The sequence below is a fragment of the Melospiza georgiana genome, chromosome 2, assembly GCF_028018845.1.
Source record: "Melospiza georgiana isolate bMelGeo1 chromosome 2, bMelGeo1.pri, whole genome shotgun sequence".
NCBI classification, from domain to species: Eukaryota; Metazoa; Chordata; class Aves; order Passeriformes; family Passerellidae; genus Melospiza; species Melospiza georgiana.
Window position 1 is genome coordinate 14,389,777 of NC_080431.1, and position 13,889 is coordinate 14,403,665.

Below are 13,889 nucleotides of genomic sequence, written 5' to 3' on the forward strand. Positions count from 1 at the left end.
CTGTGCAGATTATACCAGCATCAGTACAGCCTGCTACCCCCACCACCATCAAAGTGATAAACAGCAGTGCAAAAGCAGCCAAAGTACAGAGAGCTCCAAGGATCTCAGGGGAAGATAGGAGTTCCCCTGGGAACAGAACAGGTATTATTGTACATGCTAATGCACTGAACACTGACCCATTCATTTGAATTGCAGTTTGGTGAGACACGACTTTGTAGCTCCAAATGAGAGGTTTGTAGTGTCTGTGTGAAGGGAGGGGTGTGGAGGGAGCCATAGGTACAAAAATCCGTGGTAAAATCTGCCTGCACCAGTTGGTCAGCTCACACAGGCACCATGTCAACATGATGCTGCAGTTTTTCCATCCTGCAGCAAATAAAATGGATATATTTCCCTATCACTTAACAGTCTCTCCTCTCAAACCACTGCATAGCATTTATTCAAGCTTTGAACTTCTTTCTGTTTGTAGAAAGGGAAGAAAATAAACTCTATGTTGTAAAATGTAGCCTAGCTGCTACTTGCACTGTTGTGCTCCTCCTCCATTTTTCCCCAATGTGGTGACTTCAAAATTTATAAAGTTTCATATTTCTTTTTTAGTTAAATAAATGCATGTCTGGAAAACTGCACACTAAATTTGCAGTTTAATATTGGAATTACTGTTATTTATACATACTCTTTGATTATTAATTTTTTTTTTTTGCTCTCATTTTTGTTTTGCTTCTCCATAATGTTGTGAATTTTTCTGTTAAATCTTTCCTTCTCTTCCTCCTTGAGTTTTTATTTGTTTTAGACTCTATAAAGGCCTCTAAGGATGTCATTCAGAATTTTAAGGTTTTATTGGCTGACATTAGTGAGGAATACTTTGTGTTTCTCTCGTTAGCCATCAGGTCTGCTCTCCTTATCTCATTGAGAATTTAGGAATTTTACTGTGGCTACTTGAGTTAGAAAAAAATCTTAACTATTGGATGTGAAAGATGCAACATCGATATAAACTGAAATTTGGGGGTTTCTTTTGTGTTTTTAGTATTTAATTTTGAAAACTTGAGACCAAATTTTTTTAAAAAACAGCTATTACACATGTGTGTGTGTATGAAGAGGAATTAGCAGCTCTTGATAAATCTGTTCTATTTTAAAGACAGATATGCTTCTAAATCATTATGTTGTAGGAGCTGTGTTTTTTTAAGTTCTAGGGGAAGGTTTATGTGAAATCTTGATTAATTTTCTCCTGTATTCATGCTTTTTTTCATAAGAGTGGGTACTGATGACTTTGCAGGAAATGTTTGTGAAAGAATCATTAGGAGGGATTAATTAATTGAAAGTTTTCCTTCCATCATATATATGTCTATGCTGGTCTGCTTTAATATCCTGGTTGCAAGATTTTAGCCATGAGTGAACATGAAAAGGACAAGGACAAGTTGGAGTGAAACTTGTTATTCCTGTTTTAACAGGGAACAACGGCCAGATCCAACTGTGGCAGTTTTTGTTAGAACTTCTCACAGACAAAGATGCCAGGGACTGTATTTCTTGGGTTGGTGATGAAGGAGAGTTTAAATTGAACCAGCCTGAACTGGTTGCACAGAAATGGGGACAGCGCAAGAACAAGCCCACCATGAACTACGAGAAGCTGAGTCGGGCTTTGAGGTAAGAAACTGAAGGAACTCATGGGGTATGATTTGCTTTCATTTGGCTGCCTCACTTTTAATTAACATAATGCAAAACTTGCAGCTTTTTTTAGTAAAGGCAAATCTTCTGAAGCTGGTCCTTGCAATGAGATCCTGCTAATCGTAGAGGAGAGGTATTTGCTGAGCTTTTTACCTTTGTTTTGGAGTTTTTAAATTAATTTTTAAAGAAGCTAGTAGAATAACTTCTTGAAAATAGATCTTCTTTTTTCAAGATCATTAGTTTGGGTTGCTCGCTTCCAGAAATATACCTGGAAGTGAGCAACCCAAACTAATGATCTTGAAAAAAGATCATTTTTTACTTCTGAACTGGTGCTTCCAGTAGCCTTGTAAAATAATTACTGTGGTTTATTTCTCCTTAATATACCAAGATACATACACAATTTTCAACACTTCCCTTTTCTCATATAAGAAAATGCCTAAGCAATATTTTGGAATATGAAATTATGAGAATCTCAGGGAGAAAAAGAATAATATTTTAGCCTCTGGTGACCTTGAGTAAGTAATGGATGCATATGAAAACTGCAGATAATTGCTAAAATTCTGTTTTCTGTTTTGCAGGTATTACTACGATGGAGACATGATCTGCAAGGTGCAGGGCAAGAGGTTTGTGTACAAATTTGTGTGTGACCTGAAGACTCTGATTGGATACAGTGCAGCAGAGCTGAACCGCTTGGTCACGGAGTGTGAGCAGAAGAAACTGGCCAAGATGCAGCTCCATGGCATTGCACAGCCAGTGACAGCAGTGGCCCTGGCCACAGCATCCCTGCAAGCAGAGAAAGATAATTAAGCACTGGGACCTGTAAGTGGGAACCTGAGGCCTTTCCTCTATAACCAGAGCACTTGGTGCTCTTACCTTGATCAGAATTGGAAACATCTTTTGTTTCTTGATTGTACAATATAGAGCATGAATTTCTATAAAGAACTCAGACATGCATAAATTTGGATCTTTTAACAGCATATATTTTAATGTAATTTAAGGGATCACCCCAACTTCTGCAGCTAGTGAGAGGTGGAGCCTGTGACCACAGCTGTGCAAAGTAATTTCTGCAACACTTTTAACAAAAATTAAGTCCCTGTAGTCCCCAGGCTGATCAGTTGTGTGAATGCAGCCTTTTCCAGTCTTTTGTTCTCTGCTGAACTACCAAATGGCATTTGATGCTTTCAAAGTTTACAGTTTATTCATTATTCTGTTAATCAAGTGGAGCTGAAAGACATGTTAAATGTTACAAAGCATCAAGTTCTTAAAATAGCTTCTGTGTTTAAAAGCAAAGGACACTTAAGACTAGACTTAACTGGAGATCAGTGCTGAAGAAGAAGATCCAGGTTTAGATATGGCTTAAGTGAAAAGCCAATTATGAGTATTTCATTGTAGTATGCACATAATATACATACAGGAGGGCAAATACCTGTTTTGAAATACATACTTGACATTAGCCATTTGGCAGAAAGCAAAGGTGAACTTCTTCCCCCCATGCCATTCCCCATCAGGTAATTCAAAAACTTGAAAAAACAGCCCTCACCCAAAGAGTAGATTGTTTTGGTGGGGAATGTTAATGCTGTGTTCTGCAAGGTGCTTATGCCTGCATGGTAGTCAACCTTAGTATCCAAAGACTTAAGTGAATCACAGTCAGTAGTCCCTGGTTAGGAACAGAAAGCAAATTGCAAATAGTTTTACAGAGAACTGTGGTTTAATTTCCCAATCATTGTACAGTCTAACGTATATTAACTACAAAGAGGTACTCTTTATTTAAAATTAAGTTCTGTTGGAACTTCCAAGTGATATTTTTGAAGCTTCTTAAGCCAAATGCATGCTCCAGAGCAGGGTGCAATTTGAAGTCTGGATGATGAGCCAGCAATAGTTGGGATGTATATCCTGAATTCTGAGCTACTCAGTGCTTCTTGCAAACTTACACATGCAGAAAAAAGTAGGCTTCAGCTTTTGAGTTTCCATACTGGTTAGACTGTTTCTTTTGATGTCTGAGAACGGTAAGATTTGGGGGTTGCTTTTGGCTCTTCTGCTAATAAACAGCACAATTACTATGTCAGCACTGATGTTCACCAACTTTTTAGAAATTAAACCCCCTCTGGTAACACTTAGCAATTACAAGGGAAGACCTTTAATTCTGTTAGGGATTGAGCTACTCTTAACCCTTAAATCTGAAGTCCTTGAACAGTGAGATTCTGAACAAAACCCCACAAATCTGAACAAAGTGTGTTTGTGCTGAGCAGTGAGAGCACTGGGCTGCTGCTCTTGAGCTGAGCAGGAATGGTTACACTTGCAGGCAGAAGGCAGAGAATACAAAGACTTGTGTGTATCCTAAAGATGTGTTGAGGGCAAGGTTTTTTTGTAGGTGGATGCTCATCTGCAGATAGTTTTTGCTTGACTAGAAGGTTTGCATATAGTTCTAACTTGTGTTTTTTCATCATTGACATGATTATAAAATCAAAGGGTTTTTTGCTGGATTCTTTTGGTAACTCTTACTGTTGTTCTCATCCTTGAGTTCTTACAGCACTCCATCTGCTGAGCATGCTGATGTCATTTTGCTTGTAAAAAACATTGTAAGCCCTGAGCAAAAAATGTAAATGTATCTGTCATGAAAGGTCAACATCACCCCTTTTCTTGCTGTTGGAGTTGGTGTCACTGATTGGTGTTGGAGGCATCTTGTGCAGGAGGTGCAGGTCTGCTTAACCAAGAATTAATTATGTGAAGTGGATGCTTGAGGGCAGCAGCTCTGCTTGTAACAGCATTCTGTGACTAAACACAAGTCAGTACAAGTCACTGGTTCTAGACAGCAGAGTTCTTGAGAGGCATTTTTAGTTCAAATACAGGATAAAAAGAAAAGAAGCTTAAAATACCAACTTTCAGTATCAAACTGGACTGTGGGTAAGCACACAGCAAAATTGAAAAGCAGTATCAATACTTCATTCCCCTGCCTCTTCCTGTTCCATGGTAAGTCTGATGGAGGAAACCTCTGCTCCCATCCTTTGTTTGTGGTTACATCCTGTTGTTGCTTTGCAGCCTTTCAGTAGGAGTAATGGTCCTTGGGGTTCTTTGTTGTGGCTCCATCTGCTTCTCCACCAAGTTCTAATTAGTAAAGAAAGAACCTTTCAAGTGGTATCAAATTATTATCACGCTGTCTGTAGTTGAAGGAGAAATCTGTGACTAACTTGATGTCTTCAGTAAAACAAAAGATGTAGAATATATTGTCAAAGGATTTTCTGTTACTGCCAGAAGGAAAACATAGAATATTCCCAATTTTTGTAAAACAGAAGGGGTTTTGCATACTTTTTACTCTTTAAATAAAGACACTTATACTCTGCTAATTATTACAAATTTCTTTGTTTTGCCTTTTTTTTTTGTAATTTTCCATGAAACAATTATTTTCTATTTTTACTCTGATAAAGTATTTGTGGATAAAATGTCAATATAGTAAAATAAAAATGTTATACAGCTAATTTGCCTTCTTAATTTTTCAGACATTTGTAATATCTTTCAGGGATAAGCAGTTCTGAGATGCATACTTGCCCTGTATTCTCTTTTCTCTTAAAGTCAGAAGCTCAGTACAGAAAGAAGGCAAACTCAACTTATATTCTGAAGATCTATCTTCTTTGACTCAATATTTGGCCATGTGTTTCTACTTTTAAACTATAACTCAGTGTCCTTTATTTCTGTAGCAGCTTTGTTTAACATCTTAATTGTAAATCTCAGAATGGGGCTTAGATTAAATAAATGATGAAAACTCAGTAGTAGGACAGAATGGATCCCTGTGAAATTATTCCATTTATGCTTTTATCAGTGTTTAAATCAGAAAGATTCACACTGACCTGTAAATTTTGGAGTTTTTCATTCCTTCAGATGGCCCCATTTACTTCATGTGGCTCTGCTAACAAAACTGCTAGTACTGTCCATGTTAAAAACAAGATAAAATTGTGATTGTACTGCTCTTAATTTCTACTGAGACACAATTGAATAATATTCTCATTATACTTCTGAACTCCTCCATCTGGACTGCCAAATTAGAGACTGAAATACTTTGTCATCTTTATACCTACCACATCACTTGATTTTAAAATGTTTATGTTCAGCTTAGCAGCAACAACATGTAATTGACAGAAAATACTGGTTTTCAGACATTTCAGTAACTTGTTGGACCTGATGACCTTAGAAGTCTTTTCCAACCAAAATTAATCTCTGATTTTAAAGTTCACTTACAAGTGCTCTGGTATCATATAGTGGAGGAATGGAGGACCTATTATTTGGGTTTATAGCTATTAGTATATTTATCCAGTGTGAGTTTCTTTTGGGATTCCTACCATACAGAAATTGTTATTGAAACAATGTAGGGATTTACAGCTAACAGCTTGCAATGTCTTTCTTAATCAAGATAAGCTGATGTGGGACTCTGCTGCCTGATCAAGAAACTGTTGTGTGGTCCATTAACACAGGTTTGAGGGGAATATTTTTACTGACTGGACTGGGATGTCTTGTTCTTCGAGGTCATACATATTCTTAAAGGTTGTGGATTTAATATTGGGCTGTTAAGGGTGTTAAAATATATTTGGGTTGATAATGTTTAATATTTTTCCTTTGGAAAAGTAATTCTTAATATGAATGATGCTAAACAAGAAATTAATTAAAGGACAGGAATTAATGATTGACTGGTTTTGAGGGTTGTAACATGGAACCCTGTGCATTAGATACATTATTGTTCCATTACATTTTGCCTCATTATTTCATGATTGGAGCCCATAGAATCTAATCACACACCAAACTGAAATTTTACCATCTTGCAATTTAGAGTATTGACATCTTACCCATTCATAACTTGAAATGAAGGTTAAAAAATGCTGAAGACGGAAAAACAAATAGTCTGATATTTCAGGGGTCTAATTTTAATTAAAATTGCCTTTTACTTGTGAAACTGGGCTTCTGAAAGCCAAAATTAAATGCTTCTAGTGGCATTTGTTGCATTTTGATCCTTCCTTTTACTTTTATGACCTTTGAAAGCCTTCAATGAAGTGGCAGTACAGCAGGCAAATGATTCCTTTTTCCTGGCAGTGGTCCCAGAGTGTGCTAGCTCAGCACCTGCCTTTTTGCCAAGGGACATTGGTGCCAAAGTCCAGGAGTCACTCTCTCCTGGGAAGCTTGGCTTTTTCCTTTCTTCAAAAGGACATGCTGTGCATGCAGACTGGTTTTCAGGAGATATTTTCAACATCTTTTAAATTAGCTCGTGTCTAGAAAATGCATTTTTCTGCATGACCTCCAGGGCAATCAGTTTTCTATATGGAAAAGAGGTAATTTCCCTTTGCAAGGTTTAACTTAGACAATGAAAAAATGCCTGTCACTTGCTGGAACTGTAAATCTTTAGTCATTAAACAAAATCTTAATTGAAACCCTGGCTGTAGTGGTTCAGCAAACCAATAATAGGTGTAAGAGAAGCAAACATAGATATTGCCAAGATCTCATACAGCTTTTTTCCCAAAAGATGACCTCAGCTGTACCTATAGAGATTTTTGGCTAAAAATATTGAATAAATAGTCTCCTGCTCCAAGGAAAAGAAACCTTTTTTCAATGCTGATCTGAGTCTCTGAGAATTTCTTTACTCATCTTCCTCTCTGAGAAAGATTTCTCCACCCACACCTATCACACATGCAGAAATACAGTATGCATTCTTTCTTGTCAAAGAAGAAATCCTGATGTATTTCCCACTTGTCTGCAGCAATTCTGGATAGCTTTCAGAAAGAAATACAATTGTTCTTTATGCCTTGATCATATGAAATTCTTGCATAGTAATGCATGTGGGCAGCCTGTGACAGCAATTATTATAAACATATTGATGTAGTGTTGTGTTTTAACTGCTCTGCCTTTTAATGAGGAGCCTGTAGTCCTAATAGTAAATTAAAATACAATTACTATCACCAGAAGGACCAGGAAAGAAACATTCTCAGCAGCCAGCCCTTCAGTATGACCACTGTCACCTCCAGCCCCCACAGGAGCTGATGCTGAAGCTTCATTCCTGTGTGACTAAAAGAGGAAACTCCACTGTGCTGAGCTCTGTCCCTCAGCTGCGCTGCTGTGCCTCACTCTTTCTCATTTCATCTGTGAAGAATTTACAGTGGCAAGAAATAATTAAAATACAACTTCATTGGATATTAATCTTGGTAATGCTCTTGAAGAGGGAGGTCATTGCTCGCTTTCAGATTATGGAAAGTTACAATTTTTTTAGGATTTTTTGATTTCGGAAGAACTGAGCTGATTTTCTATGTTCTGTAGGGGGGAACTTACTTTTGGGTGCAAAGTAACTTCTTAAAAAGAAGTCCTGCTCCACTACCAGCATTTCCCACCTGATGTCACTCTGACAATAGATTCAAGCACACCAGAGGTCACCAGCACTCTTTATAAAATCTAGTGATGCTCTTGAACAGAGACAGCATATCCCAGAGTTGCAGGAGGGAGATGCACTGGCACACCCAGCAGAGCTGAAGGCTGAGCCCCACTGGGAGGGGGCAGAACAGGTGTGGGCAGGGGGCTGGTGCAAGGACAAATGCCAGCATGAAAGGCCAGAACTGCAATGGACTGAAAATAAACAGGAGAGAAAGCAGTAAGTCTGAGAGTTTTATTTGCTATCAAATACATCCCACACACCCACCTACACACAATCCCCATCCCACCGCTCCAAATTGGGATCCCACTTCTCCCAGTCTCGTCCCAACCCCATCTCAGCCATCTCAGTGGCTGTGGAATCTAGTTAGTTTGGTATGGCACTGAGTTTTCTTGAGGTGGGATTGAGCCTTTTTGGGGAAAGACTGAGCTGTTTTCACTGGGATTTGAGTGGTTTTGAGGTGACAGATATCTCGATATTGGCTTCTGGATTGCAAAGAGATCGAGAAGAGAAAGAAATTAAGGACAAACCAAAAGGCTAAGCAACCAGGTGTGTTCCCAACACGGACCACAGGGCATGTGAGTGACCAGGGCTGTGCCCAAAGTACCTCCTCCAGTGGGGCATGGAGCTGGAGCAGCGCACACAGCTCTTCCAGGGCACTCGCAGGGCTTCCCTTACTGGTGCCTCCGTTGGTGTTTGCTCAAGTTGGAGCTGCTGGAGAAGCTCTTCCCACACTGGGGACACTCGTAGGGCCTCTCCCCAGTGTGGATGCGCCGGTGGGTGATGAGTTGGGAGTTCTGCCTGAATCCCTTCCCACACTCAGGGCATTGGAAGGGCCTCTCCTCTGTGTGAACCCAATAGTGTCGGAGGAGTTTGGAGCTGCTCGTAAAGCCCTTCCCACACTCAGAACACTCATAGGGCTTCTCCCCAGTGTGGCTCCTCTGGTGCCTGATCAGGGTGCAATGGTGGCTGAAGCTCTTGCCGCACTCCCCACAGTCATAGGGCCTCTCAGCATCGTGGGTCTTCTGGTGCTTTATCAAGTCAGAGCTCCAGCTGAAGCTCTTCCCACACTCAACACACTGGAAGGGCCTCTCCCCGGTGTGGGTGACCTGGTGGCTGATCAGGTGGGAGTTCAGTCTGAAGCTCTTCCCACATTCCCCACACTCGTAGGGCCTCTCTCCAGTGTGGATGCGCCGGTGTTGGATGAGGTTGGAGTTCTGCCTGAATCCCTTCCCACAGTCGGGGCAGAGGAAGGGCTTCTCGTCTGTGTGAATCCGCTGGTGCAAGACGAGACTGGAGGTGGTTGGAAACCTCTTCCCACACTGCCCACACTCATGTGGCCGTTCCCCAGTGTGGGTCAGCTGGTGCTGGATCAGGCTGGAGCGCTGGGTGAAGCTCTTCCCACACTGCCCACACTCGTAGGGCTTCTCCCCAGTGTGGGTCCTCTGGTGCTGGATCAGGCTCTCTCTTTGTCCGAAGCGCTTCCCACATTCCCCACACTCATAGGGCTTCTCCCCAGTGTGGGTCACCTGGTGCCTGATCAGATGGGTGCTCAACCTGAAAGTCTTCCCACACTCCCCACACTCATAGGGCTTCTCCCCAGTGTGGATCATCTGATGCTTGATCAGGTCGGAGCTCCACCTGAAGCTCCTCCCACACTCCCCACACTCATAGGGCTTCTCCCCCGTGTGGACCAACTGATGCTGGATCAGGTGGCAGTTCCGGCTGAAGCTCTTTCCACACTTTCCACACATGTAGGGCCGTTCTCCAGTGTGGGTCCTCTGGTGCTTGATCAGGTCGGAGTTCCACCTGAAGCTCTTCCCACACTCCACGCACGTGTGGGGCTTCTCCCTATCATGGAGCTGCTCATGGAGCACCAGCTCCGAGCTCTGGCTCGATCTTTGGCTGCCTTCCCGGCCCAGGCTGGCTCTTTCCCCCTCAGATCCCCGCGATCTGCCTTTGCAGCCCCTCCTCGTGTGGGATCCCCGGGGCTTTTCCTCCCCGTTGGCTTCCTGCGCCGTGGAGCCGCTGGAAACGGCCTCTTCCACCAGGTCCTGCCGCGGGCATTTGTCCTCCCTGCTCTCCATGCTCAGCTCCTGCTTTGGGGGAGGAAAGACAAGGACAGGATGGGATTTGCCTCCGTGCCACAGGCAAGGAGATCCCCTCAGGGCGTCCCCGCAGGACAGCACCGGCACCCCCCGATGTCCCCCCAAGGGGCCTTTTCCGCTCAGCCTTGGACTTCTTCATTCTTCCATCGCTCCCCCTCCCCACTCACCTGCGCGATGGGGGGAGCGATGGCGATGATCCCACAGGTGGGGACTTCGACCGCGCCGCCGCTGGAGCTCAGCCTCGATCCGCCTTTGTCCCTCCTTTTCCTCTTCCTCCCGCTCCTCCTCTTCCATCGCCCTTTCCGCTCCTCTGTGTTATCTCCACCTCCTTCTCCTCTTCCATCCCTCCCCTTTCATCCCTTCTCCTCCTCCCTAACCCCACCTCTTTCTCCTCCCATCGCTGCTCTCTCTCCGCCTTCATCCCTCCTCTTCCTTCTCCCCCTGCTCTTCCCCCCTAACCGGCTGGAACGGCGAGGGGAAAGGCGGCAGGGAAAGGGCGGAACCGTGAGGGGACACTCTGGGAGGCGGCACTCTGCAAACAGAACTGCAACGGACTGAACATGAACGGGAAAGAAATCACTAAGTCTGAGAGTTTTATTTGCTATCAAATACATCTCACACACCCAGCCCCACACAATCCCCATCCCACGGGTCGAAATTGGGATCCCACTTCTCCCAATCTCCTCCCAACCCCATCTCACTCCATTGGCTGTGGAATCGAGTGAGTTTGTCACAAGCCAGAGTTTTTTTGAGTGGGGAAAAAGCCACTTTGATGTGGAGCTGAACTCTTTTCCTTTAAGACTGAGCTGTTTTCACTGGTGTTTGAGTGGTTTTGAGGTGACAGATCCATCCATCTAGGCTTTTGGAGTGCAGAGAGAGGAGAAAATAAAAAAATTAGGGCCAAACCAAAAGGAGAAGCAGCCAGGTGTGTTTCCAACATGGATCACAAGGTATGTGGTTCCTCCAGTGGGGGATGGAGCTGGAGCAGCGCACGAAGCTCTTCCCGCACTCGGGGCACTCGCAGGTCTTCCCTTACCGGTGGCTGCATTGGTGTCGGGTCAAGTGAGAGCTCTGTGAGAAGCTCTTCCCACATTCCCCACACTCGTAGGGCCTCTCTCCGGTGTGGATTCGCTGGTGGACAACGAGTTGGGAGTTGTACTTGAATCCCTTCCCACAGTCGGGGCAGAAGAAGGGCTTCTCCTCTGTGTGACTCAGATTGTGCAGGACGAGATGAGAGTTGAACCGAAAGCTATTCCCACACTCGAAACACTTGAAAGGCCTCTCCTTAGTGTGGATCTTTCGGTGTCTGATCAAGGTGTCATGGTCCCTGAAGCTCTTCCCACACTCCCCACACTCATAGGGCCGTTCCCCAGTGTGGATTCTCTGGTGCTTGATCAGGTCAGAGCTTGACCTGAAGCTCTTCCCACACTCCCCACATTTGTAGGGCCGTTCCCCAGTGTGGATCCTCTGGTGCTTGATCAGGTCAGAGCTCTGGCTGAAGCTCTTCCCACACTCCCCACAGTCATAGGGCTGTTCCCCAGTGTGGGTCCTCTGGTGCTTTACCAGGCTGGAGTTGCAGCTGAATCTCTTCCTACATTCCCCACACTCATAGGGCCTTTCCCCAGTGTGGGTCCTCTGGTGGCTGGTCAGGTGGGAGCTGCAGCTGAAGCTCTTCCCACATTCCCCACACTCGTGGGGCCTCTCACCAGTGTGGATCATCTGGTGCTTGACTAGGTCGGAGCTCCACCTGAAGCTCTTCCCACACTCCCCACACTGGTAGGGCTTCTCCCCCGTGTGGATCACCTGGTGCCGCATCAGGTTGGACTTGCGGCTGAAGCTCTGTCCACACTCTCCACACTTGTAGGGTCTCTCACCAGTGTGGGTCATCCGATGGCTGATCAGGTGGGTGCTCGTCCTGAAAGTCTTCCCACACTCCCCACACTCATGGGGCCGTTCCCCAGTGTGGATTTTCCGGTGCTTGATCAGGCTGGAACTGAAGCTGAAGCTCTTCCCACACTCCCCACACTCGTAGGGCCGTTCTTCAGTGTGGATCATCTTATGCTCGATGAGCTTGGAGTTCCACCTGAAGCTCTTCCCACACTCCACGCACGTGTGGGGCTTCTCCCTATCATGGAGCTGCTCATGGAGCACCAGCTCCGAGCTCTGGCTCGATCTTTGGCTGCCTTCCCGGCCCAGGCTGGCTCTTTCCCCCTCAGATCCCCGCGATCTGCCTTTGCAGCCCCTCCTCGTGTGGGATCCCCGGGGCTTTTCCTCCCCGTTGGCTTCCTGCGCCGTGGAGCCGCTGGAAACGGCCTCTTCCACCAGGTCCTGCCGCGGGCATTTGTCCTCCCTGCTCTCCATGCTCAGCTCCTGCTCTGGGGGAGGAAGGGCAAGGATAAAATGGGATTTGCCTCCGTGCCACAGGCAAGGGCAAGGAGATCCCCTCAGGGCGTCCCCGGGGACGCGCTCCCCCCTCTTCGCTCTCCCCATTTCGGGATGCCGGGGCTTTTTGGGCTGCCGGGCTCCCTTCTCCCCTCATTCTCTGCTTTGGGCTGCAGGGGCTCCAAGGAGTCCCCCCTGCCCAGGTTCTCGAGGTCCCGCCAATGGCAGCGCTCCCCGGCACCCCCCGATGTCCCCCCAAGGGGCCTTTTCCGCTCAACTTTGGACTTCTTCATTCTCCAAACATCCCCCTCCCCAAAAAAACCCCAACCCAGAGCCCCTCGGGGATATCTGGGCCGAGCTCCCTCCCCGCTCACCTGCGCGACCTGGGGGCGATGATCCCACAGGCAGGGCTCGAAAGCGTGGATCCCTCAAGTCAGACTTGATCCGCCTTTGTCCCTCCTTTTCCTCTTCCTCCCGCTCCTCCTCTTCCATCCCCCCTCGTCCTCCTCCTCCTACCCAACCACACCTCCTCCTCTTCCATCCCTTCCTTTCCCTCCCTCCTCCTCTCTTTCCCCACCTCCTTCTCTTCCCTCCCTCCTCCTCTTCAATCTCTCCCCAAGGAAAGGGATGGAACCCCGAAAACCCCCAGGACTTCCCCAAACCCCGAAGGACTCCCCCAAATTCCCCCCAGGACATCCCAACCTCCCCACAGGATGCCCCCAAAGCCCCCCAGGACTCCCCCAAATTCCCTCCAGGACATCCCAGCTCCCCCGCAGGATGCTCCTAACTCCCCCAGGACTGCCCAAATTCCCCCAAGACATCTCAAAACCCACCCAGGATGTCCCCAAGCGCCCCCAGGACATCCCAACTCCTCCCCAGGAAGCCCCAAACCCCTCCTGGTCTGCTCAAAACCTCCCCCAGGACTCCTCAAAATCCCCCAGGCCAGTTTTGGGGTACAGCGAGTGCTTTATTACATTTCTACAATGGCGGCACTGGGCCCCCCCCCGGTTTTCTATGGCTTGTGCTGGGGGAAAGGGGGGGGAGCAGGACCTCAAAATTTGGGTTTTGGGGGAGCCAGGACCCCAAACTCAGATTCTGGGGGACCAGGACCCCAAAATTAAGGTTTTGGGGGTGGCCAGGACTACAAAACCAAGGTTCAGAGGGTGCTGGGACCCCCAGATTAGAGTTTGGGGAGGCCTGGACCCCAAAATCGGGGCTTGGGACCCCACACCCAGGGCTCATGGTTTTGGGGGGTTCATTTCCATCGGGGTCACACCGGGGGAGGAGGTGGTGAGGAGGCCCTGCTGCCACCAGACCAGCTCGGTGTGCTCCTGAGC

General features: G+C 46.1%; 1 protein-coding gene and 1 pseudogene across 4 annotated transcripts in view; one reads left to right on the top strand and one right to left on the bottom strand.

Annotated features, from left to right (window-relative positions):
- The window catches only part of GABPA (GA binding protein transcription factor subunit alpha), a 24,856-nt gene extending 19,725 nt beyond the window's left edge, over positions 1–5,131 (top strand). For all 4 annotated transcript variants that reach the window (XM_058018802.1, XM_058018803.1, XM_058018805.1 and 1 more), the window contains exons 8-10: positions 1–141; positions 1,446–1,638; positions 2,238–5,131. In XM_058018802.1, the coding sequence (XP_057874785.1) occupies positions 1–141; positions 1,446–1,638; positions 2,238–2,466 (563 nt within the window). In that variant the 3' untranslated portion in view covers positions 2,467–5,131. The remainder of the gene's footprint in view (positions 142–1,445; positions 1,639–2,237) is intronic.
- Positions 5,132–8,284: 3,153 nt separating this feature from the next.
- LOC131096706 (zinc finger protein 850-like) lies at positions 8,285–13,002 on the bottom strand (annotated as a pseudogene).
- Positions 13,003–13,889: the final 887 nt, after the last annotated feature.